The sequence below is a fragment of the Gracilinanus agilis genome, chromosome 1 (assembly GCF_016433145.1).
Source record: "Gracilinanus agilis isolate LMUSP501 chromosome 1, AgileGrace, whole genome shotgun sequence".
Lineage (NCBI taxonomy): Eukaryota > Metazoa > Chordata > Mammalia > Didelphimorphia > Didelphidae > Gracilinanus > Gracilinanus agilis.
Genome location: NC_058130.1, coordinates 153677197 through 153700914, shown reverse-complemented (window position 1 = coordinate 153700914; position 23718 = coordinate 153677197). Strand labels below are relative to the sequence as shown.

General features: G+C 37.9%; 1 protein-coding gene across 1 annotated transcript in view; it reads left to right on the top strand.

The window, feature by feature from the left end:
- Positions 1–23718, top strand: part of PRUNE2 (prune homolog 2 with BCH domain) — a 236748-nt gene that overhangs the window by 194740 nt on the left and 18290 nt on the right. The window contains exons 9-12 of the mRNA XM_044677989.1: positions 1298–1377; positions 4504–4704; positions 18533–18706; positions 23162–23170. Of these exons, the coding sequence (XP_044533924.1) occupies positions 1298–1377; positions 4504–4704; positions 18533–18706; positions 23162–23170 (464 nt within the window). The remainder of the gene's footprint in view (positions 1–1297; positions 1378–4503; positions 4705–18532; positions 18707–23161; positions 23171–23718) is intronic.

Here is a 23718-nt window from a genome sequence, read left to right as displayed (position 1 = left end):
CATGTGATATATGTTTATATATAATACACATATAGTAAATTTACGTACATGTATATCTATATCTATATATCTCCAAAGGCCAAATACTCTATGCGTGTATTTATACACAAACATATAACACACAAACATATATTGCTTAAATATACATATATGTGTATGTTTACAAGAGTTTGTATTTAAACAGTATTTTGCTAGATGCTGAAGAGAAAGTCCAAAGATATAGTCTGTGGTGATATGTCTGGAAAGTATCTCGAATGTGCCAATATAGGATGAAAAATAGAAAGCAAAAGTAATATCCACCACCTTTCCTGCTTCTGAGATTTTGCGTGATAAGTGTTTTTTTCCATTCTCATCTATCTTGGGTAAAAAAGAAATAACTGGCTATTTGCGTAGAGTATAGTAGATAGCCATAGTTCATATCTCCTGTGACTGGGAAAACACCTTCCTTAAATTTGAAAACCCAAATTAGGTTTCATTTCAGACCAGGTAAATTTGGTTTAGGCTGGGTAAAATGATCAGAGCTGTATCATAAGTGGGGCACCTGGGATAAAAAGCAATGAAACTAAGAAGGGACTTTAAATTTAAGATAATTATTTTTGAAGGTTGGATAACTAACATTTTTTGCAGTCATATTTTGATGACACTTTTACTTCTTTGGCAGCTTAGAAATTAATTAGCAGGAAAAAATTAATTAAACTTGGAAGCTTCCAAATGGAACCTTTCCTTTCCCTAACAAGGGATAACTTACTGTCTAATTGTTTTTCTTTGTCATCATAAAGAGTTCAATTTATAAGGGAGTGGGTAAGAAATGAACCAAGTAGGCCTCTTCTTTACCTGACCCAGCTCTTCCCAGACCTACTCTGCTCCTTTCTAAATGACTGTTTCCCAAGAAGTAGTCTCAAAGTATTCCAAAATTACCTTCTTCTGCAACCTCTCCCTTGAGGAGAGACAGAGACATTTTAAAAAATCATTGGGGATAGGGAAAGGGGGACAGCTAGGTGGAATAGTGAATTGAGAGTTGTGGCTAGAGGCTGGAGATCCTGGGTTCAAATGTGACTGCAGACAATTCCTAGCTGTGTGACTCTGGGCAAGTCACTTAACCTCTAATTGCTTAGCTCTTACTGCACTTCTGTCATAGAACCAATACATAGGATGGATTCTAAGATGATAAGTAAGGATTTTTAAAAATGTATTATTGGATACCTTTCAAAAGAAAACACCACCAAAATGGCCATTCTTCTTAACTATTTGTTTTGCCTTTCCCTATTTTCTGAATGCTTTTTTTTTCTTTTTCCAGACCACTAGCAGATGATGTAGGAATGGACATCCCCTTCGAAGAGGGAGAACTAAGTCCCAATTCTACAGACATGAGACCTGGTGAGAAAAACATTTGTTCATTCTCCTAGCAACATTCCACACCCAAGACATTTGACTATTCAGTGAGAAGAATATTTCCTGTGCTTCTAACGAACACTTTCTTGCTAGGAAAAAAAAAAGAAGAAGAAGAAGAAGAAGGGGGAGGATTTATGGGAGCTTAGACTTATTTTACTATGTTAATTTCATAGCTGACTTAACCAATGATAATTTGTATTTGGAGCCATATTATCTCTTATGTCCCAGCTTTGTCTACCAGGGCTTTCAGTTGCTATGATTACTGTCTATGCTATGCCAACACAGTCCTGGCTTACTAAATAAAAAAGGCATGAGGTATAATGGAAAAAGTCAAAAGATTCAGGTTCAAGTTGCAGGTCTGCCACTCATTATATTTGGACAAGTCATTTAAGCCTGCAGGGCCTCAGTAATTTCCTTCACTGTAAAATGAGGAGTTTGGGCTGTATGATCTCGAATGCCTATTCTAGTTCTGATCTCTTTGGACCTCAGCTTCCTCATTTCTCAAATGAGGATATTGAACAAAGATGATCTCTACAGTTCCTTCCAGCCCTGTCATGCTATGATTCTATGATTCTAAATGGAAATCTGTACTAAAAAGATGAAACATTTACAGGAAATGGGGTACTAAAAAGGCAGTCAATTTTAGTTCAATGCCCTAATTATGTAAAATGACCTCTGGGCCTCCCCTCTAGGGTTCGTGGGTAAGTTACTGGAAATAAAATGTGGCTCCCAAGCCTACATAATTAAGAGATCTGTTTCAGGGATAAGCTATCCTGAGTTACTTTCAGGCTATTCATTTATAGGCTGTACCTGAGTTTTGAATGAGAATGAATAGAAAGTTGAAATTATTGGGGCCAATTGGTTACCCTGTGCATTTCTGAAAATCTCTTCTTGTTCCTGATAGTCTGTACATCTGAGGGACCCAGACCCAGATCTAAAAGAAGCAGAGAGGTTACTTTACAGTACTGCAGAATAGCCAGAAAACATTGTATAGTACCTGCTCATACCCACCTACCTCTGTAACTAGAGGTTTATCCAGTTATTTGACATGGGAGAGCATTGGAACATAAAGAGCCAGCTACATTTGTAGATGTTAGCAATGAGATTCTCATCACTGGCTGTTACACTGGCTCCTTTAATACTCTACTTCAGGACTACAGAAAGGAAGCTGTTATGCTGAATATTGGTGTTCCTAGAATCATAGAATTTAAGCTGGAAAGGATCTCAGACCATTAAGACCACTCTCTCATTTTAATCGTGAGGAAACTGAAGATGAGGGAGATTTGTCTATGGTCGTAGAACTAGTAAGGGTCTGGGGAACAATTTGAATTCAGATCTTCCTGGCTTCATGTTCGAGACTCTGACCACTACAGGATTTTCCCCATTATTTGTGTTGCCAACTAGATCTGATAGGTTCACAGTTTTCTTTGTTGTATCTCTGCCTGTGAGTTAAGATAGTGTTAAATAAAGAATAGCCATTTTAACTTACCTATAGCTAGGTGTCATAGTGGATGGAATGCCAGCTCTAGCATCGGGAATACTCATCTTCCTGAGTTCAAATCTAGCCTCAGACATATACTGGCTAGGTGGCTGTGGGCATGTCATTTAATGCTTTTTGTCTCAGTTTCCTCACCTGTAAAATGGGCTAGAGAAGAAAATGGCAAACTACTTCAGTATCTTTGCCAAGAAAACCCCAAATAGAGTCATGAAGAGTGGGACAAAATGGAAACAGCTAAATAACAACAATATAGTAGAGACAGTGCTGAACTAAGTGTCAGGAAAATCCGAGTTCAGATCCCACATATGACATTTGCTAGCTATGGACAATTTACTTCTACAGCCACCAATAAAATTTGTATTGCTTGGCTATGCCTATTTGTTACAAGAATTTTATTTTATTTTATTTTTAATGGGGTAGGAGTAGGAAGGGAAAAATCAATTTTAGTTCATTTAAAAAATAGAGGTGAGGAGAATGGTACAGATATGAAATGGTACATGTACTTTCATATGAAGTCACTGTATTATTGACTTTACAAGAGACCTCTCTCACGAAGTGGGAATAATCAGTAAATGTTTGTAAAGTGAAAACAAAACACTTTAAAATAGTTGTGAAAGTTAAAAAATATAGAGAGACATTGTAAATATTCCTAAAAAGAAGTCATTCCTGAGGACCTACGCAAATTTAGGATGGTGGGATGAAAGGAAGAGTTTGAAGCTATTTGTGAAAGCAGATGTTGTTTCTCCTTTGTTTATGAGGAAGACTAATGACATCATGTTGCTTGGGGTCAGGGTACAGTGTGTTCGACTGTGGCCGATCAGTCCAATATGAGTTCAGAAGGCTCTACCACAGATTGGGAACAAGCAGTCCATTAGAAAGTTTGGATTGGAGATGGCTCTGGATTTGCACACCTCACATTTCATTAGTGCTACTGCCATTCTGCTTTGATCATTGAGTTCAGTGCCTTCTTTGATTTTGGGTGGGTGAGACATGCTGGGTGGTCCTGGGCCAACATCCCCTAAGTGTCATAATTAATACTAAAGTCTTTCAGAGAGACCTTGAGATACTCCTTGTACCGCTTCTTCCAACCACTGTGTAGGCACTTACTTTGTACAAGTTCTCTGTAAAATAGTCTATGGTATTAATCATTTTGTCTAGAAACATGGCAAGTAAAAGGAGAAAGGTGAGATTCATAGAGTTTAGAGCTGGAATGGACCTCAGCGATCATCTGGGAACATAGATTTAGATGACAAGGAACCTCAGAATTCACGATTCCCTCATTTTATAGATGAAGATGCTGAGGGTAAAGAACAAGAAGTGACTCGTGTGAGATCACAAAGCAGGGCATGAGATTTGAAACCAAGGCTTCTGATGAAACCTGCTGTATCACACCTCTTCCAAAAGGGATTCTTGTGCTCAAGTGACAAATCCATCATCAATTAACAAGCATTGCTTAAAGGCTTTTTATATGCCAGACACTGTCCTAGGTACTGGGAATACAAATACAAAGAATGAAACAATCCTGACTCATTAGGAGCTTGCATTCTAAAAGGGAAGTACCCAGGAGAGAAAACTGTCCTATGTTAACATGGCTATTCCTGCTCTCTTTGCAGAACCACCTAATTCGTTGGATCTTGATGGCTCTCATCCCCGGAGAATAAAACTCACAGCCCCAAATATCAACCTTTCTCTGGACCAGAGTGAAGGATCTGTTCTCTCTGATGATAACCTAGAGAGCCCAGATGAAATTGACATCAATGTGGATGACCTGGACACTCCGGATGAAGCTGATTCTTTTGAATACACTGTCCATGGTAATGTACTAAACTGGTGAGATTAAAGGCAAAAGGAGCAGCGTTAGAATTTAGGTGGTAGAAATGGACTTTCCTCAATCTGTGCCTGTTACCCGTGGCTGCTTTTCATAATCTCTAATAACTACCTTTCATGTCTGCAGTCAAAGGTGGTCACAGAGAATAGCATGAGATTGAGAAGAAATTGTTCAGAGGCCAAAAATAGCCTTCTCTGGCTTTATTCCCTTCAGGAAGTCTACCCTTGAACTTGGAATAGTCCCTGTGACCTGGGGAAGTCCATACTTACGGTCTAAGGAATGGAAATAGTCTCTGATATATTTAGTACAGCAATCGACACAGAATAAGCATCAATATATGTTGGTTGGTTTGTTGGCTGATCGACTGATTGTTATTAAAGTCCAGGGTATAATGTGTCAGCATTCACATTACATTCTTTCTTTCTGACTTTTTGAAGTTTGAACTGAACTTTATTTAGCATTGTGTGAGTGTAATGTCTTTAGTTTAAGAATTACATCATGGAAATTCTATTTATTTAATAATATTTAAGAAGTATTTTTTCAGATTTTTTTTTTCTTTAAGCCCTTACCTCCTGCCTTAAAATGGATATTAAGTATCGGTTCCAAGGCGGAAGAACGGTAAAGGCTAAGCTATTGGGGTTAAATGACTTGTCCAGAGTCACACAACCAAGAAGTATTGGGGGCCATATTTGAACCTAGGACCTCCTGTCTATAGCCAGGCTCTCTATTCACCAAGTCACCTAGCTGCCCAAAGCCATGATATTTTTTTAAAAGAGAAATGATGGGAATTTCAGTCCTTTTTAAAGAGAAAAGTAGAAAAAGTCATCTAATAAGAGAAGTAGTATATACTAGAGTGTTCTTTAGTTCTTTGGACCATATTAATACTAGGATTATAATTATTATAAGAATCATTATATATTTAATTGTGAGATACTTCCTATATTACATATATTTAATTATTATCATATACTTTCAATATTATATATATAAATTATTATCAGATACTTCCTATGTTATTATATTTAATTATTATAACTTGAAAAGCAGTGTGGCTTAGTGGATCAAGAGTTGGCCTCAGAATCAGAAAGACATGGTTTCAAGTCCTACCCTGACATATATTGACTATGTTAACCTAAGCAAGTGATTTAACCTCTCAATAACCCCAGGTAAGTCAGTAAGACTATCTCAAATTAAAGAACGGGGGTCAACCTGCATTGGGAAGGATGTTGGTTATACCATTGCCATCAAAGGTGTGGTCTATCCACTATAACCCAAGAATGTAGTTGGGGAAGGCTATCTACGTAGGGAGGATGGGGAAGAGGGGAACACTCCCTAGAAAGCCTTTCCAAGTCTTTTAAGAGTCTGCAGCTAGGTGGCAAAGTGGATAGAATACAGAACCTGAAGTCAGGAAGACTCATCTTCCTGAGTTGAATTTGACCTCAGATACTTATTAGCTTTGTGACTCTGAGCAAGTCACTTACTCTGGTTTGCCTTGGTTTCCTCGTCTGTAAAATGAGCTGCAGATGGAAATGGCAAACCACTCCAGTGTCTTTGCCAAGAAAACTCCAAATGGGGTCACCAAGAGTCAGACATGCCTGAAAAAAACAACTGAATGACAAAAATATGTTCCCCAGAGAGTCAGTGGACTCTAGCTTTGCTCAATGAATGCATATGGCCAGAAAAGTATTCAGTTCTTTGAGTCAAAATTTAGCTACCTGGGGAAGGAATCTGCCCCATTCCAGCCTCCCCCTGGATTTCATAGAGCTAAGATTTCCTGCCCATCCTACTTCCTCCTCTCCCTTCTTCCTTCTTCAAGTCTCCTATGATACAGCTGCACTGTGTGCATTTCAGCTCCTTCCTCCCACTCCTCCCCTCCTCTCATTGCTGGGCGCCCCAGAGGGCTGTGCAGTGCTGTCTGAACCTGTCCTCTTTATAAATAGTAAATGCGCTAAGCAAAGGGGTAATGTCTGAGTGAGCTGATAATTAAAACCATTGCTTGCTGACATGCCCCTTCCCTTTCTTTCCTTTGACACAGTTCTAGAGAAAGAACTAGCTCAACTGTCAGAGCATTGGTTTAACTCTGAAAATTCAATTGACACATTTTTTTTTTACTAGAAGGTGATTTTTTTTCCAAATCTACATGTTTCTTATAAAACGATTATTTCATTAAGATGCTATTTTAGGCAACAATGGTACAAAATGCTGACAGTGCTAGCTACATCAGAGCTTTTGCATGCAAGGGAATAATAAGGAAGCTAAATTCAGTCAATAAGCTGGGAAGAGGAGATGAAGTTTCAAAAAAAGGTATGGAATCTGCATGCGTATCAACTAATAGCAACAAGAAAAAGCAGGTAATGGTCCCTCTACTGGGTATCAGTATCTTTTGAATGGGGCGTATGGAATAGAACAGGCCCTGAGTTTTGCTCTGGTATAACTTTACAAGTAATGTTTTATGAGTAATAAATAGGACAAGAGGCAGCGAGGTGGCTCAGTAGATAGAATGCCAGATCTGGAGTTGGGAGGTCCTGGGTTCATATTTGACTACTTCCCAGCTGTGTGATCCTGGGCAAGTCACTTAACCCCACTTGCCTGGCCATTACCACTCTTCTGCCTTGGAATCAATATTTAGAACTGATTCAAGATGGAAGGTAAGGGTTTAAAAAATTACAATAATAATAATAATAATAAAGTAACATCTTATGTGTCACATAACAGACAATCCCTAGCAGAAAGCACTACCATCATCTTTCATGACTCCTCCTAACGTGAGGGACAATATAATTTTTTGAAAATTCAACCCCTTTTCGGGGTAGCTGAGTGGCTTAATGGATTGAGAGTCAGGCTTAGAGACAGGAGGTCCTAGGTTCAAATCTGGCCTGAGACACTTCCTAGCTGTGTGACCCTGGGCAAGTCACTTAACTCCCATTGCCTAGCCCTTACCGCTCTTCTGCCTTAGAACTGATACACAGTATTGATTCTAAGATGGAGGGTAAGGGTTTAAAAAAATTGAAAAAAAAAACAACTAAAAATTTAACCCCTTGCCTTCTGTCATAAAATTGATATAAGTATCTTACAGCTAAGTGTCTGAGGCTAGATTTGAACTCAAAACCTCCCAACTCCAGGACTGGTATTCTATCAGTTGAGTCACCTTGCTTCCTCAGACCATTTAAATTTTTTTTTTAATTTTAAACCCTTAACTTCTGTGTATAGACTTATAGGTGGAAGATTGGTAAGGGTAGACCATTTAAATTTAAGAGATTATTGAACCTCAGTTACGAGTTGTAATTTTTGTCTTGCTGTCTTCGGTAACCAGCATAGTGCCTGTTGTGGGATAGGCAGTTAACAATTGTTAACTTGTTGAATTACAGTGAATTGAATTAATATATTATACAGTTATAAACTTTGTTGGAGTTCAGTCATTTTTAAATAATGTCTGACTCTTCATGACCCCATTTAGGGTTTTCTTAGCAAAGATATTGCCATAGTTTAGCATTTCCTTCTCTGGCACTTTTTACAGTTGAAGAAACTGAGGCAAACAGGGTTAAGTGACTGGTCTCACAGCTAGTAAGTGCCTAAGGCCAGATTTGAATGAGTCTTTCTGTCTCTAGCTCCCATGCTTTATACACTGTGCTGCCTCGCTGCCCTCAGTTAAATACTTAATTAAATACCTAATCTGAGTTTCTCTAACAGACATTTTAAAAAATCATCCAAATCTTCATTCAAAAGGTCATATGCAATAGATTTCTCAGAAAAGCTAATTTTATGAAAGAAATAAAAGACCAAGAGAAAACCCCTAACACTAAACCAGATATAACACCTCAAGTACCCAATAATGCTTTGATTCCAAAGACATAGACACTGTAAGGAACTCGTGATCTAGGAGAACAAAGTAGATTAGATATAAAATAATACTGTGACTTTGCTTTTTTTTCTTTCTAATCTTAATTTCCATTATTGAATAATGAGAGAAGCAAGAGGTAGAGATTTTAAAGTGAAATAGCATTTGTAAGCAGGCAGAAGATATGTAAGAACAGGACATAATACCTGAAAGGGGATTGAAAATGATTCAGAAATGGACAGAGATGGCACCAATACTGAAAACAAAGATAAAAACAAAAAGGATGAAAATCTGTGTTTCCTAGGATCTCAGTTTCCAGTTTTGTTTCACCTACTGCCTTCTGAGGTTCCCAGAAAATCCAGGCTTCCAATTTTGGGAGATGAGGAAGGGAGAGAGTGACAGAGCCTCTCTAGGTGTAGTGAGGGAAATACTACAAATGGACTCAGCTGCCTGATACTCCTTCCCAAGACTCAGCTTTTTGGCTCTCCCCCAGGCCTCAAACTTGTCTGCTTCCCAGATCAGTGCTAGCTTGCCATGGGCATCATATGACTTTGTATTGTATTTTTGACCTAAATGAGGAAGATGCTTCATAGGCTTTTCCGTTTAGGATCAGAGGAGAGCAGATTTCAAGTTGGGAAGGAGCTTATATAGGATCTTGAATTTAGAGCTGGGAGGAACTTTTGAGGTCATCTGATTCAACCCTTTGATTTTTAAGATGATAAAAATTAGGCTGACAGTGGTTAAATGACTTGCTCAGGGTCATACAAGTGTGAAATGATAGAGCTCCCCCAGCTCCAAATTCGGTGTTCTTTCCAGTGTCATGCTTCCCCAATTAAGATGGATTCATCATCTAAACATTTGGCTTTGTGCTTATTAAATATCTCACAGTTTATAGTAAAGGTTTTTAATCTCAGATCTGTGGCATTTTAAAAAATTAATTTTTGATAACTGTTTCTATATAATTTATCTTCTTTGTAGTCTATGTATATTATTTTATGCCTTTAAACACATTATTCTGAAGTGTTCATTGCCTTCACAATTACCAAAGGATCCATGACCACTGGTTTATAAGAGGTTGCAACAAAAAGCAAACCTTGTCCAGGGGTATGCTGGTATATGTTTAACAACCAGCTTTCCAAAATATCTATCTGTCTGTCTATCTATGTATGTATGGCACACTTTTAATTTACAATAATAAAACCTTCTCCATCACTTTCTTCAATCTAGATTATCTCAAAAAACAAAACAAAACAATAAATCTAAGCCCTGGTTTTTAGTTTTGCATTCCCAAAGTGAAAATGCTTATACTGAAAACATAATAGTCTGAATCTTCAGAATTGGTTGGGATCTGGCTTCACCACAAACCTGCCTATAACCCACTTCTTTGCCCCACTAATCAGTCACATGACTGTTTATATCTATATACTCATACAACCTGAGATTTAAAAGATACCTTAGAGATCATCCAGCCTAACCACGCTAGATGAAGACCCTATAGCAGCCTAGAGATGGAGGAAGTAGTAAGTACTTCACTAGGTGGTGGTTCTTTTCTTCTTTGTCTTTATATATAATCTAAACTCTTGATACTCAGTTTGGAGCAGAGGTTTTCAGTCTGCTCAGGGTAGCCTATCAAAAAGCAAGATAATAATGTACCTATTAGTACAATGTTTTAGATTGTTTGGGGGAGGGGGGGTCTATTCTTTCCCGTTTACTTAGTCACTAATGCCATTGGCTTTACATGAATTTCTTGTCTTTCAGCTTAACTGGCATCACAGGGTGTTTATATATATAAAATAGGAATCACTACATTTTGCCACCTGCACTGTCACACACACTGAGTGAGATGCCATCGTTTTTCTAATTATACATATGACTAATTAAATAAAAATTTATTGAGTTAAAAAAAAAGTCAAAATGTCAACTGACTCTGTCCAGAGTTAGGGCACCTGGGTTCAAATCCTGCTTCTGATACTTATGTGATTGTGTAAAATGTTTAAGTTGGACAAGATAGTTTCTGTGGACTCATCCATCTCTAAATCTGTTATGGTATAGAGTAGTGATGGCAAACCTTTTCTGAGCACCCAAACTGCAACCCTCATGCTGCTTTTGTGAATCCCCCCTGCCTTAACCCAGACAGGGGAGGGAGGAAGCGCTCTCATTGGGCCCCTCTCAGAGAGGCAGGGGATGTGATAAATATCCTCAGGCACATGTGGAGAGGAGGGAAGGAATAGCACCTTCTGGCGCACTCCAGCACATGTGCCGTAGGTTTGCCAACATAGCTATAGAGTAAGGTTATATAATTAAGTTGTGGCCCAATTAGTATCCTGCTTTCATACTTGCCAGTTATCATTCTCTCCACTATACTACTTGGAGTATTTTATAGATAAGTAAAGTCTCTTTTTATTTTATTTTTGTTGATGCATTTTAATCACTTTAGTTCATGAGTATATCCTTCTCTTCCACTTACCCAAATGAGTCATCTCTTGTAATAAAGAATAAAAGGTGGGAGAAGGGAGGTAGTTCAGCAAAATGAACACCCAAACCCTATTAGACAGTATATAGATTATTCCAGATCCATCCTCCACCATTTCTGCAAAGATGATAGAAAGATGTATTTTTTTAGCTCTTCTCTGGGTCAACAATGAACATTATAATTGTTCAACTCTCAGCTGGAGGTTTACATATTGTTTTCCCTGCTTTTTCATTCTGTATCAGTTCATGTAAGTCTTCCTAATTTTTTCATTTCTTTTTATCATTTACTATGATGTAATAATTTCCCAATTCATTCTTGTGACCATGGTTTGTTCAGTCATGCCCAATTGATGATACCAGTTTTCCCCCTACTTTGCTTCCAGTTTTCTACTACCACATCAGAAAGTGATGCTATGAATATCTTGTGCATTTGGGACCTGAATGTGACACATTTAGGGCAATTCAATTAGGTATAGAATCTGGAACTCATACTAATACAGTGCCATCTTTATGGCAAGAATAAAATGGATATTTGCTAGTTCCTGGGGGCATACCGGAGCCAGCTCTAACCTGCTTGCTCTTTCATTAACTTTTTAGGATGAGCATTTACATCTCAGGAAAAGATAATTGCTACATATATCAGGACAGCCAGCTTGATTTATTGTTTTGATTGTCTAGACTTAAAGTGTTCATAATGCCATACCTCTTCTGAATGAGAAGACTAAATGAGATGCTCTCTAAAGCCCTGTCCAGGTCTAAAGCCACTGATCCTATGATTACCTGGTCTTCACTCTGCCCAAGTTAAAATTAGAATTTCCAAAATGAAAAAAACATTATGTAATTTACTACTTATCACTTCTAAGGAAATATATAAACTGTGAAGAAGGAATGGGGATGACTTTAGGTAAAAGAAAATGTCATAGTCCTTCTATGAGCTTCACTTCAGTTATCACCCTAATCTCCCATATAACAGGATAACTTTGCATAATGTTTATACAGAAGATCAAGTAACATGTTTTGTTTTTGTTTTATTTTTTCTCCCTTTTCTCTTGTACGTGTTCCAAAGGCTTCTCACTCCCCCAGCACCCTCCCCACACACCTTTCCAAAATGACATAGACAAAACATGGAAGTATGACCTACCTTAAGACCAAACAGAAAACACCAAAATTCTACTTATTCAATTTTTTCACTGGATGTCCACTATTTGAAGCATCTTTTCATTAGCTAGTATAAGAAATGTCTAAATAATTCCACAAAGAAATCTTGCCTAGTTTGTTATTTTGTTTGGGGTTTTTAAATTTCCATACTTGAAAAGGAACACTAAGGCATTCTAGGTTAGATAATTTTTTTTTCCTGGAGGATATTTACTTCTATGCTATTTGCAAAAATATTTATGATTAAACAATAGAAACATTTAAGTATAAAGATTTAAATTTTAGTCATTTTCATTTACTTTTAATTTAATTTTAAGCAATTAAATTGAAAGTATTTTTAAAACCTTTATTCTTCCACCTTAGAATCAATACTATGTATTGGTTCCAAGACAGAAAAGAGGTAAGGACTAGGCAATGGGGGTTAAGTGACTTGCCCAGGGTCACACAGTTAGGAAGTGTCTGAAGCCAGGTTTGAACCTAGGACTTCCTATCTCTTGGCTTGGCTCTCAATCCACTGAGCTACCCAGCTGCCCCCAAAATTTCAAGTATTTTTTAAAAATTCTTTAGAATGGTTAGAGAGACAATATGACATAATAGAGGTAATCTAACTCCCTGGAGTTAGGTAGATGAGTTCAAATCCTGCTTCAGGCACTTCATAACTGACTAGTCATGAGAAAGTCACTCATCCTCTTAGTTTCCAGAGATATGTAATCTTAAGATAATATATTACAGACTAGTTGCACATTTATAGAGTGAGGGCGTTGCCATGGTGGAAGTTTCCTGTAGAAATGAAATCAGAGGTCCAGAAAAACAACAACAAAATTATTGAAATGCCAAGGACAGGGGGCTATTAGGTGGCTCAGTAGATTCAGAGCCAAGCCTGGAGATGGGAGGTCTTGGGTTCAAACCTGGTCTCAGACACTCCCTAGCTATATGACCCTGGACAAGTGACTTACCCCTCATTGCCTAACCCTTACTGCAATTCTGCCTTAGAACCAATGCACAGTATTGATTCTAAAATGGAATCTAAGGGTTAAAAAAAAAGAGAAAGAAAACCCAAGGACATTAGAAGTGTCATGTAGAACAGGGAGTAAATATTTTAGAAGGATCATCCTTCTCACTAAGGGAAATTTGCATTTGTTATAATGTTCCATTTTATTGAGCTTAGAAATTTGAAAATCTCCACTGGCAGAAATGCTGATGACCCATTTCTAGTTATTTTCCAAACCAACAGCAAAGTTATTGTGTTCATGGTATTTTCCATAATTCAAATTTTGACAGTATAATGATATTAGAATGCATTTGCATTTGAACTTGGTAGGGGAGAGAGACAAGATGAAGAATTTTTAAAATCTGAATATTTCTGATAAGCATAATATGAGAATTATAGAGATTTATTCACTATCCTCCCTCTTTTTTCTCTAAACTGAAATTTCATGACTTTGCTTAAGCTATGTCTTTTCTGACATGAATCTTGGGCCATTTTCTGTATAAGAAGATGCCCAAGTTTCTTTTCTCCCATTATTAAAAACCAGCTTCCGTACTGGTATGCTTCCTGCTACTGACCACCAGCTCATAAAAATCAATCTGATTCAAGTCAAGAAGCATTTATTAAATGCCTACTATGTGCTAGCTCTGATGTGTAGATATTAGAAGCACTGGCCCTAGGTTCAACTCCTGTCTCTAAGATCCTTTTCAGCTCTAGATCTGTGCTTTTATGATACAAATTAGAGGCTTATTCAGTCTAGTCCCTGAGCACAGGGAGCTGGCAATACTTTAGAGGAAAGGACAACTAGAAAAATGAGTGTCATAATAGGAAGGATGAGAAAGATGAACCAACAACAAGAAGACCCAGGCACAGGGCTACAAAGAATTTGAAGGGGAGACCAATTTTACCTGAGCAGGGTTGGGGAAGACTTCTTGGAGGAAGTGGCATCTATATATAAGAGACTTGAAAGAGAGAAACAGTAGCAGACAGAGTGGTAGGGAGCCCATTACAGATATGGGTAAACAGCATGGACAGAGCATAGTTGAAAGATAGTAGGACAAAAACAGGATCACAGAAAAGAGAACACCATGATTTTGCAGGAACGGAATAATATGAAATAAAGCTGGACAGCATTGTGGATGTCTTTGAATATCAAGATCAAACATTTATAGGAAATATATAGGAAAAAAAGAGGAAAGATAAGGTCATAACATGCATTACAAATTCAATTCAAGTAGCATTACATAGTATTTGCACGATGCTACACTAAAGACACAAAGACCAAAGTGAAACACTCTCTATCCTCAAGGAGTTTATATTCTAATAGAGAGAGAATAAAACCACACACACAAAAAAAAGATAGTTTGAGGAGGGAGAAGGCTAAACAACTGATGGGATTAAGGAAGACTTCCCAAAGGAGATATTCTATCCCTTCATCTTAGAATCAATATAAAGTAACATTTAACATGTACAAAACCATGCTGCCTTTAAAAATTTATGTTCCAAGCACCAATTCCAAGGCAGAAGAGCAGTAAGGGCTAGACGATGTGGTTTAAATGACTTACCCAGGGTCAAACAGCTAGGAAGTATCTGAGGTCAGATTTGAACCAAGGACCTTTCATTTCTAGGCCTGATTCTTTTTATCCACTGAGACAACTATCTGCCTCTGTCACTTACTTCTTAAAGGAAAACAATTACATCCACCATTTCTCACATACTCCAGTGGATCTTTGAGCATACAGTAAAACATATCATAGCCCATCTATGGCAACTAATCCTGGGCAAGTCTCTCCATTATCTTCTCCAAAAATATAATACAGGAAATTCATGCAATATGCTGAGGGCTTTTCTTAAGTTATCTTGCAATTTCAAGAATGCCAGTTGAGTGCTTACAAAACTTCTCTTGTGTACCTTGATAAATTCAGCAATCATTATTTTAAAGGCCAGTTATTCGCACTTAATAATCATTATCCCTTCATAACTAAAGCTGACTGACAATTCCTTTGTCCCTTTACCAGACACGAAATATAATCTGACCACAAACTAGAAGTTTTGTGAAAAGCAGTCTCTAAATAAAATAACTTAGAGAATAAGTACTTATATTTCAGATACAAGATTATAATATTTTAAACTACTCACATATAAAGTGGTATCTCTTCAGGAAAGGACATAAATATAGTGATAATACACGTGTAATTCATATATAATGAATTCCCATGGCATGAGTATACATGTCCATACAGTACATTGGGAGCCTTTCAGTGTCAGTAGACTCATGAAAAGGTAACTAGGTGGTGCAGTAGGTGGAATGTTGGACCTGAAGTCAGGATGAATTGAGATCAAATCTGGCTTCAGATATTACTAGCTCTATGACCCTGGGCAAGTCATTAACCTCAGTCTCCCTCAGTCTCCCTCAGTTTCCTAATCTTTTCAATGGGGATAATAAGAGCACATACCTCCAAAGGTTGTTTTGAGAATTAAATGAGTGTAAAGTACTTTGTAAACTTTAAAATTTTTTAAAATTTAATTTAATTTATTTATTATTTATTTATCTATTTTATTTTATTTTTAGTTATTTTGCCTTGTTACAGTCAAAATGAGGTAAACTGAAGCACAAAGTTCTAAGCATAATTGATTTATTAGTAAACTACCAACAATTAGGGTCTCAGCTTCCTCAACAAAACTAAGATCCTGAATGAGGGAGACAATTCTCTTTTATAATTTGGGGGAATACAGAACAAAGAACAGGACTTTGTTCACAAGGAACAAATTATGATTGGATAAAAGAGTTCTCTTTAATGAATGGCATAGTCACTATTATTGATTACAGACTTAAGGCATGAAGAAACAATATAATTGGTTGGAAATTGGAAATGAAGGGTTAGCAACAGCTCCCTTCTTAGTTGGTTGAGTCTACCTGAGAGGTTAGAGATAGTGATCTAGACTTCTTTGGATAGCACATCAGATATCCTTAAAGGCTAGCTTGGTGGTATAAAGATAACTAGATAAGACTCCTTGGTGTCTGCCTTCATTGCCTCTTCCAAGGATAGCAGATTCCCTTGAAGCAAGAATAGAATAGTGATTAGCAAGAGAACTGGATTTCAAAACTTACCTCATTACAGGCCAGCTGCGATTCTGAACTAAATTCAGAGAAAAAGAACCATGATTTAGGCAGTTACAGGACAAAATCAATTCATTATAAATTGGATCATTTAAATACATAAAATCAATCTGATCATTTTGGTCTATTAGTATGAAAGATAAAATGTAGATACTAATGAATTCCTTCTCCCGTCCCATATATAGGGTTCCAATGTACACCACAGATGACATAAAGTTTTCAGAGAAAGAAATATAGTCATGGACAAGAGGACAATGGAATTTAACTATTTCTTATAAGAACACTACCATATTTGAGCCTTCACTCTTTCTCAACTCCAGGAGTGGGCTGGAACCAATTCAAACGGGTTCTTGAGAGCCAGTTGTTAAATTTTCAGTGTGAGCTTTTATACCTCAGAAATCAGCAAGTGCCACAAACCAGGAGTTGATTTACTATTTGTACATTTTCTGGGCTTAAGAGAGTGATGGACAAAAAGTTAATAATAATTATATATATATGTGTAATATATAATATATATATATATATAAAGCTTCAAACTTTGTCATGCTTTTTTGGAGTTCTGGTAGTAAAACATTTACCAGCACACCACTGAATCACTGCCATATATAAGCAGTTGTCAAATCTCATCTCAACATGGTCCTCCCTTTTTCCACTTAGATCACAACCATCCTTAGTAGACTCTCATCACTACTTGCCTGGAATATTGCAATAGCCTTTCAGATGTTCCTCTTGCCTCAAGTCTTTTCCCTCCCTATTCCATCCTGTCAAATTGATATTTCCAAAGTATGTGTCTGACTATGCCATTTCCTCTTGCCACTAGATTAAAATGTAAGATCCTCTCTTTGGTCCTTTCCAATATAGTACCAATCTACTTTTCTAGACCTGTTATATATTATATTCCTTTAAAACACTTTTTGGTGCAGCCAAATTGGCCAATTCCTTGTTCCTTGTGAAAACTATTCCATCTCTTATCTCTTTGCCATTGTCCAATGGGTTGAACTGCCATCTCATCTCTATCTCTTAGAATCCTTAAGTCTCTTCAAAATTCAACTCAAGTACCCTACCACAAGTCTTTTCCAAAAATCCCCCAAACTCTCAGCTACTAGTGCCTACTGAAATTATTTTGCATTTACTTTACATTTTGTTATATATGTACATATTCTTTCCCTCTAATAGTATATAATAAATTCCTTGAAGGCAGAAACTTCCATCATTAGCTTTATATCCCCAGTCCCTAGCACATTGTCTGGCACATAGTTGGTGCTTAATAAATGTTTGTTGGTTGATACTATGAAAAGAAAAGGTGATAGAGGAAATTAGATTAAGGGGAAGGAAGCGAAATGGTTAAACAAAAAAACTAGAAAAATCAGTGGGAGGCTTGAATGTATGGGGAAGGAGGAGCCATACTGGTTGACGGGATTGAATTGAGGGGGGAAGGGTTTACTGATTCAACAAAATTCAAACATGAAGATCAAAGAGACCCTTAGATCTTTGTTCTCTATGTTGTTGGCTCAGACCTGCACCCTGTACAATCCCCAGCCATTCATATCTATTGGCAGCAACTCTGGAGACAGTGTTCAGACTGATCCTGATCCCATGTCCCTCCTTATACTCCTTAAGTTCCAAATACTCCTTAAAAACTAAACTGATTCCAAGGTCTTAAAAAGGTAAGAGCTATCATTTCAGCTCTCTTTGGGGGATCCCAAGGTCATCCTGGGCTTAAGTCTATCTCTACTATTCTGCATCTCTACTCTCTGCAGAGATTCATGGAGATAATATTGCCCCTCATGACCATAATTTATTTGTTATGGACTTTGACCTTGATGGGTCACTACTAATAAGACAAAGTCTCCCTTCTAGTCCTCTCTTTGGGTGTGGGTAATGGGTTTGGCTACTCAATGACTCAGTCAATTATTATAAAACATCTACTATTTACTAAAAATAATAGTAGGTGTGGTGTGATTCAGTTCATACAATCAAACAGGTTGTGACTTGTCCAAGGTCACACTGGTAAAAAGCACTAGAAGCAGGATTTGAACCCATCTCCTTTGACTACAGGGAAGGATTCTTTCCATGATATTATGCTGCAATATATAAGAAATATAAAAGAACTATAAAACGTATGCCTTGGCATTGATGAACTTCTAATCTGTCATTCAGCTGTCTCATGAGATGTTACTACTGATACCTAAGCCCCATTCCAAAGTCATACCCAATTGTGCTTTTTTATTTTCTCCCAGAGGACCCAGCAGCCCTCCAAGATTCTGGCCAGGAGGCAGAGTCCATCCCAGAATACACTGCTGAGGAGGAGCGGGAGGACAATCGGTTATGGAGGACAGTCGTGATTGGCGAGCAGGAACAGAGGATTGACATGAAAGTCATAGAGCCTTACAAAAGAGTCATTTCTCATGGAGGTAGGGAACGCCAGGGGGAATTTTGAAAATGGAGAAATGTCAAAGTCATATTTCCATGAAGGGGGAAATGATTTTCTTTTTCCCTTTGGTGACATTATGAAGTCTCAAAATCCCTAGTCTGTGACATATTAATACGGAGCTGAAGGGTTGATGAGGTTCCTCCTCTAAGGCTAGAGAAGCTACTCAAGTGAAAATATTGTTTTCACACTAAATATACCACTACTATGTCCCTCACCCCAGAGTTGTTGCGAAAAAGTAACTAGCTTCTGTCATTAATTCTCAACAGAAATCTTATGAATTGGTGGGACGAGGATCTTAAATTTGTCTATGAGCATATAAGAAATTTTTAATGATGAAATAATGGAATAGCGAAGAAATTTTTATGAATGTACTACTATTTAGAGCATAATCATCTAGGATCTTTACACCAAATTCTCTTCCATTAAAAAAAGAAAAAAAGAGGCTTTTGGATCTCCTTCAAATTCTTCAGAAAGCTGTTTATATACTTAACCCTGGCCGTTATTTTCCATGCAAAGTATGCTTTTCCATAAGCTACCTTATTTCTCTGTGCATGACAGCAGCAACTCTCCAGCCTAATGACATACTATTTTGAAAGGGACCCCAAGTAGAAGATGGGCTCTACGTTGCTTTTTTTGCTATCACCTGTGTGCCCCTTGGTTAATTTGGATTGCGAGGAAGCTAATCGAGCACAAGTGTCTGCATTTAACACTGAAACCAACCATTGCTGCCTTTTTTTTTCTATTGCATGCATTCTCCCAACAGCTGCCTTTAGGTAGTTTTCCAGCTGGCCCAGCTGTTCATGCAAGAAATGACCTCATTGTGATCTAGCCATGTAATCATTGTTCCCTAAATTCTCTCATCCTTCACAAACACAGAGCACTAAGTATCTTGGCACTGAATCAAAAGCTCCTGTGTCTTTTTGTCTGCCTCTGGTTAACAGCATAAGGTAGATGAATTTTAAACGTAAAATCTTATTTTATTGGTAGGCCTTTGGCATTCCATTCCTAGTTTTTACTACTTTCAAGGACATATTGAGAGACCGTGTGGAGTAGTATATAGAAAGCCAGGCTTGGAGTCAGGAAAACTCATATTCAATCCTATCTCTGAACCATAACTGGCTAGGTGAGCCCTGGAAAAGTCCTTTAATGTCTCAGTACTTCAGGCAACCCTAAAACCATCCCTAGTCAGGGGGAAGCTGGGTAGCTCAGTGGATTGAGAGTCAGGCCTAGAGACAGGAGGTCCTAGGTTCAAATCTGGCCTCAGACACTTCCCAGCTGTGTGACCCTGGGCAAGTCACTTGACCCCCATTGCCCACCCTTACCACTCTTCCACCTAGGAGCTAATACACAGAAGTTAAGGATTAAAAAAAATCATACATAATCATAGATGAGTTGCTGATCTGCCTTCATGGAGGGGCCATTCACAGGTAAAGCTGTCCATTTGCACTGGTTGAAGGACCAATTATAGATTCAGTCCACAAACAAACAAACAAACAAACAAGAAACACAAAAAAGTACTTTGTCTCAGGATTAATACAAATACCATGAAAAGGGGCCAGTGGTTTTGCCAACTGAACACAGATGTCTGGGGATGCTGTCATCCCTGCCAGTGACTCATGGCTTGAAGCATAGCGTTGTACTGGATTGCCATAAGGGATTATTGCCCTAGTCCCTGCCTGCCTTTATAAAGTTTATGCTGATACTCTTTCCAGATTTCTCAGCGGGTTCAATTTTTTGATATATGTCCTAGGTTCACAGGCAAGGGACCAGTGCTAGGACAAAACCTTGTGTACTTTTGATTAAGGCACAATTTGATTATCACCCTTTAAGGATGATATCCGTGCATACCTTATCCTATCCCCCTCAGCTCTAAAGGTAATAGCAGCCTTCTTCTAAGGCAAGGGTTCTGTTATGATTAAAATTCTCTGGAGACTGTATATCAATTTATAATTGTTTATTAGGTAGTAAAGGTGAGAAAGATAGACAGAGACAGAGAGAGACAGAGAGAGACAGAGAGAGAGTCAGAGATAGAAAAAGAGACAGAGACAGGGAAAGAGACAGAGACAGAGAGAGACAGGGAAAGATACAGAGATAGAGACAGAGACAGAGAGACAGAGAGTCACATAATCACCTGGCAGCACCTAACTAATATGAGTTTGCCTCAATTGACTATTCGCTAGCCAAAAGCTGCTGCTCCAGGAAAGATCTCTAGACTAAGAGAGAGCTGCTTCTCTTAACTATTATATATATAGTCTGTCAAAGTCTACCGACTGTAGTCTATTCCTCTTCTTCCCTTTCTTACTAATTAACTGACAAAGTAACTAAAAGGTCTGTTTTAAACACAAAAGGAGTTTATTGTCTTCTCAGGTTAAATTGTCAGGTAAAAGGATTAAAGGAAGCCCTAACAGTTGCTTAAAGAAACCTCAGGTGGGGGAAGGGAAGCAGGAATGGAGTTTGAGCAAGGTCTTACCTTGACTCAACTCTCAAGGTGATTTGAAATCAAAAGGGATTATGATGATGGCTACCAAACCTCTCTAGATAAAGTACTGCAAGAGTAGAGCTGAACTCTCACAAATTTGAAACTACTCTCTGATTTCAATCTCCTTATTCACTCCTATCAGACACTTAGGTAAGGGAAAGGAAGGTAGGGAAATGAGGTAGGATATGAAGATTTAAAGGGTTTATCTAAATTAACAAATCTCAAAAAACACTCCAAAGCTAGGCTATGTTTTCAATCTCAAGCAGGAGAAGAAGCAGCTCAGCTGGCCCTGGTCCTCTCCACGAGTTCCCAGGTCCAACTGAAACTCTCTTCCAAGATTCTAAACTCCTAACTGACATAAGAACTCAGTCAAAGCCTGCAAAACTGCTATGTCCCCCCTCTCTGTACTACACGACTGCTTCTCAGAATGATGTTTGTTTTAAATTCATGATGGAAGGAAATCCTAAATTTCAGTTAGAGGCTGATGAAAATAAAGATGTAATTTTTTTTCCCCATCCAAGTTCACAGACTCTCTGAAACCCATCCATAGACTTCTGCTTAAGAAGCCCTGCTCTAAGGGAAGCAGTCTTTATCTATTATCAAGACAGCAAGTCAGAATATTATCAGTTTTTTTTTATTTTACCACTAAAAATCAAGTAACATTAACCAAGTCTAGGATGTCACCAGAATTAGTGTGGCTCATTCTGCCTTTTCATGAGCCCATCCTTCTGCTAGAAAGGATCCTTGCTTCTGGCTGATGCTTTCTTAGAAAAGAATAATCAGAAACTTCAGAATAACCTGGTTTGCTGAGCCCTATCACTTTCTTTTGCATTTACTCCTTTTCTTTCTGTGTTGTGGACTTGTTTGTTTTTGTCTGTCCATCTATCTATTTTGTTTCATCTTTGTGAGAAGGCGTCCTCTCCTCTCTCTCAGCTTCCTCCAGGGCACTTGCATGTACTCTTTGGCCTCACACATCCTTGAATTTGGGGATGAGTTCTCGTGCCTTTTGCCCTTTTCTAATAAAAAGAACATCCTTACTGTTCTGTGAGTAAAACAGCTTTATTAGTTACTTTCAATCGTATCATCGTGAAGCAGTCTTGCTAAAAACTAATGGTAGCCACTATAAAATCTCAAAGATGAAAAGCACCCATATTACAGTGGGTAGCGAGATGATCTCCTTTTACTCTTTCTTGATAACTCCTGATGAAAGTATGAAAAGCAGAGCTTCATTGGGGACACAGTTTTCTTTTCGATGGTTCTTTGTTCCATGAAGAGCCAGCTAGATTGGGAGTCAAATTGCCGAATTCAAATGTCTCCACCAAAATTTGCTGGTTGTATGACTATGGACAAATCATTTAATTTCCCTGAGCCCTAGTTCCCTCATCTGTTAAAGAAAGGATAGTCATGATAATACCTGAAGTATATATTGGAAAGGGCTGATATGAGAAACAAATGAGATAAGATAAGCAAAAATTGGCAAACCTTAAAACATTCTATAAATAAACCTTACATAAAAAACCTTACAACATTCTATAAGGTAGTAATAGTAGTATTAAGACCCTCTTCATGAAGAGTTATATGCCTGTGTTAAATTGTAACGTGGGGCACTTGGTTTAATATGGCATCAGAGATACCTGAAACTTTTGGACCACACCAAGTGCCCCGGCCCATTGGAAAGCCTGACGAATGACACCATTATTTAAATATCATCCATTGCTGATAAGCTTTGCCCCCCCCCTTTTAAGGAACAGAATAAGGGCAATGCATTAGATGCAATTTGTGCTGTCAGCCTTATTTACTATATGATGGAGTAGTCTAGTCTGAGGTGAAAACCAGCCCATATTTGGAATGGGAAGTGCATTTAAAGAACTAAAAGTGCAAAAGTGTCCCAAGGTTTATAACAAGGGGTTTCCTGTTTTTTTTTGTTTTTTTTTTTTACCTCTCATTTCATTTTAGGAGATTCAGGTAATCTGTGCAATGATCCTGGAAAATGATCTCCACCAGCTGAGGAGAAAATTTACCTGCTGGTGTGTGTGTGCATGTGTATGTATTGGTGTGAGACTGTGACATCCTTTCTTCTCTCCATTCCCATTGCTGGCCAGCAAACTTATATTACATTCCTTTCATTCTTTGCTGCAGCAGGTAAGGCTTGTAGTTATTGCTATAGAGGTTAACAAGAGACTCAGGAGAGGCTTACTACTTGGCCTCAGCCAATACTTTTGTCCATTCCTCTTGTTAATGGAATAGAGAGATGTTTAAAGCAACAACCACCACCACCCCAAACCGGAGGTGGACTGTAATACCAACTGTTAGCATCACATCATTTAAGTAAAGCTGTATGCTCAACAGTGTATATTTGGGATTCAGTTCTTTCAATTCTAGTTATTCTATCACTTCAGGAATTGCTACTTCAAAGATTGCCAAACTGATTAAAGACAACATTTGCATCACTTAGTATACGAGAACACCTGTGTTGTAGAAATTTCTCTCTCTCTCTCTCTCTCTCTCTCTCT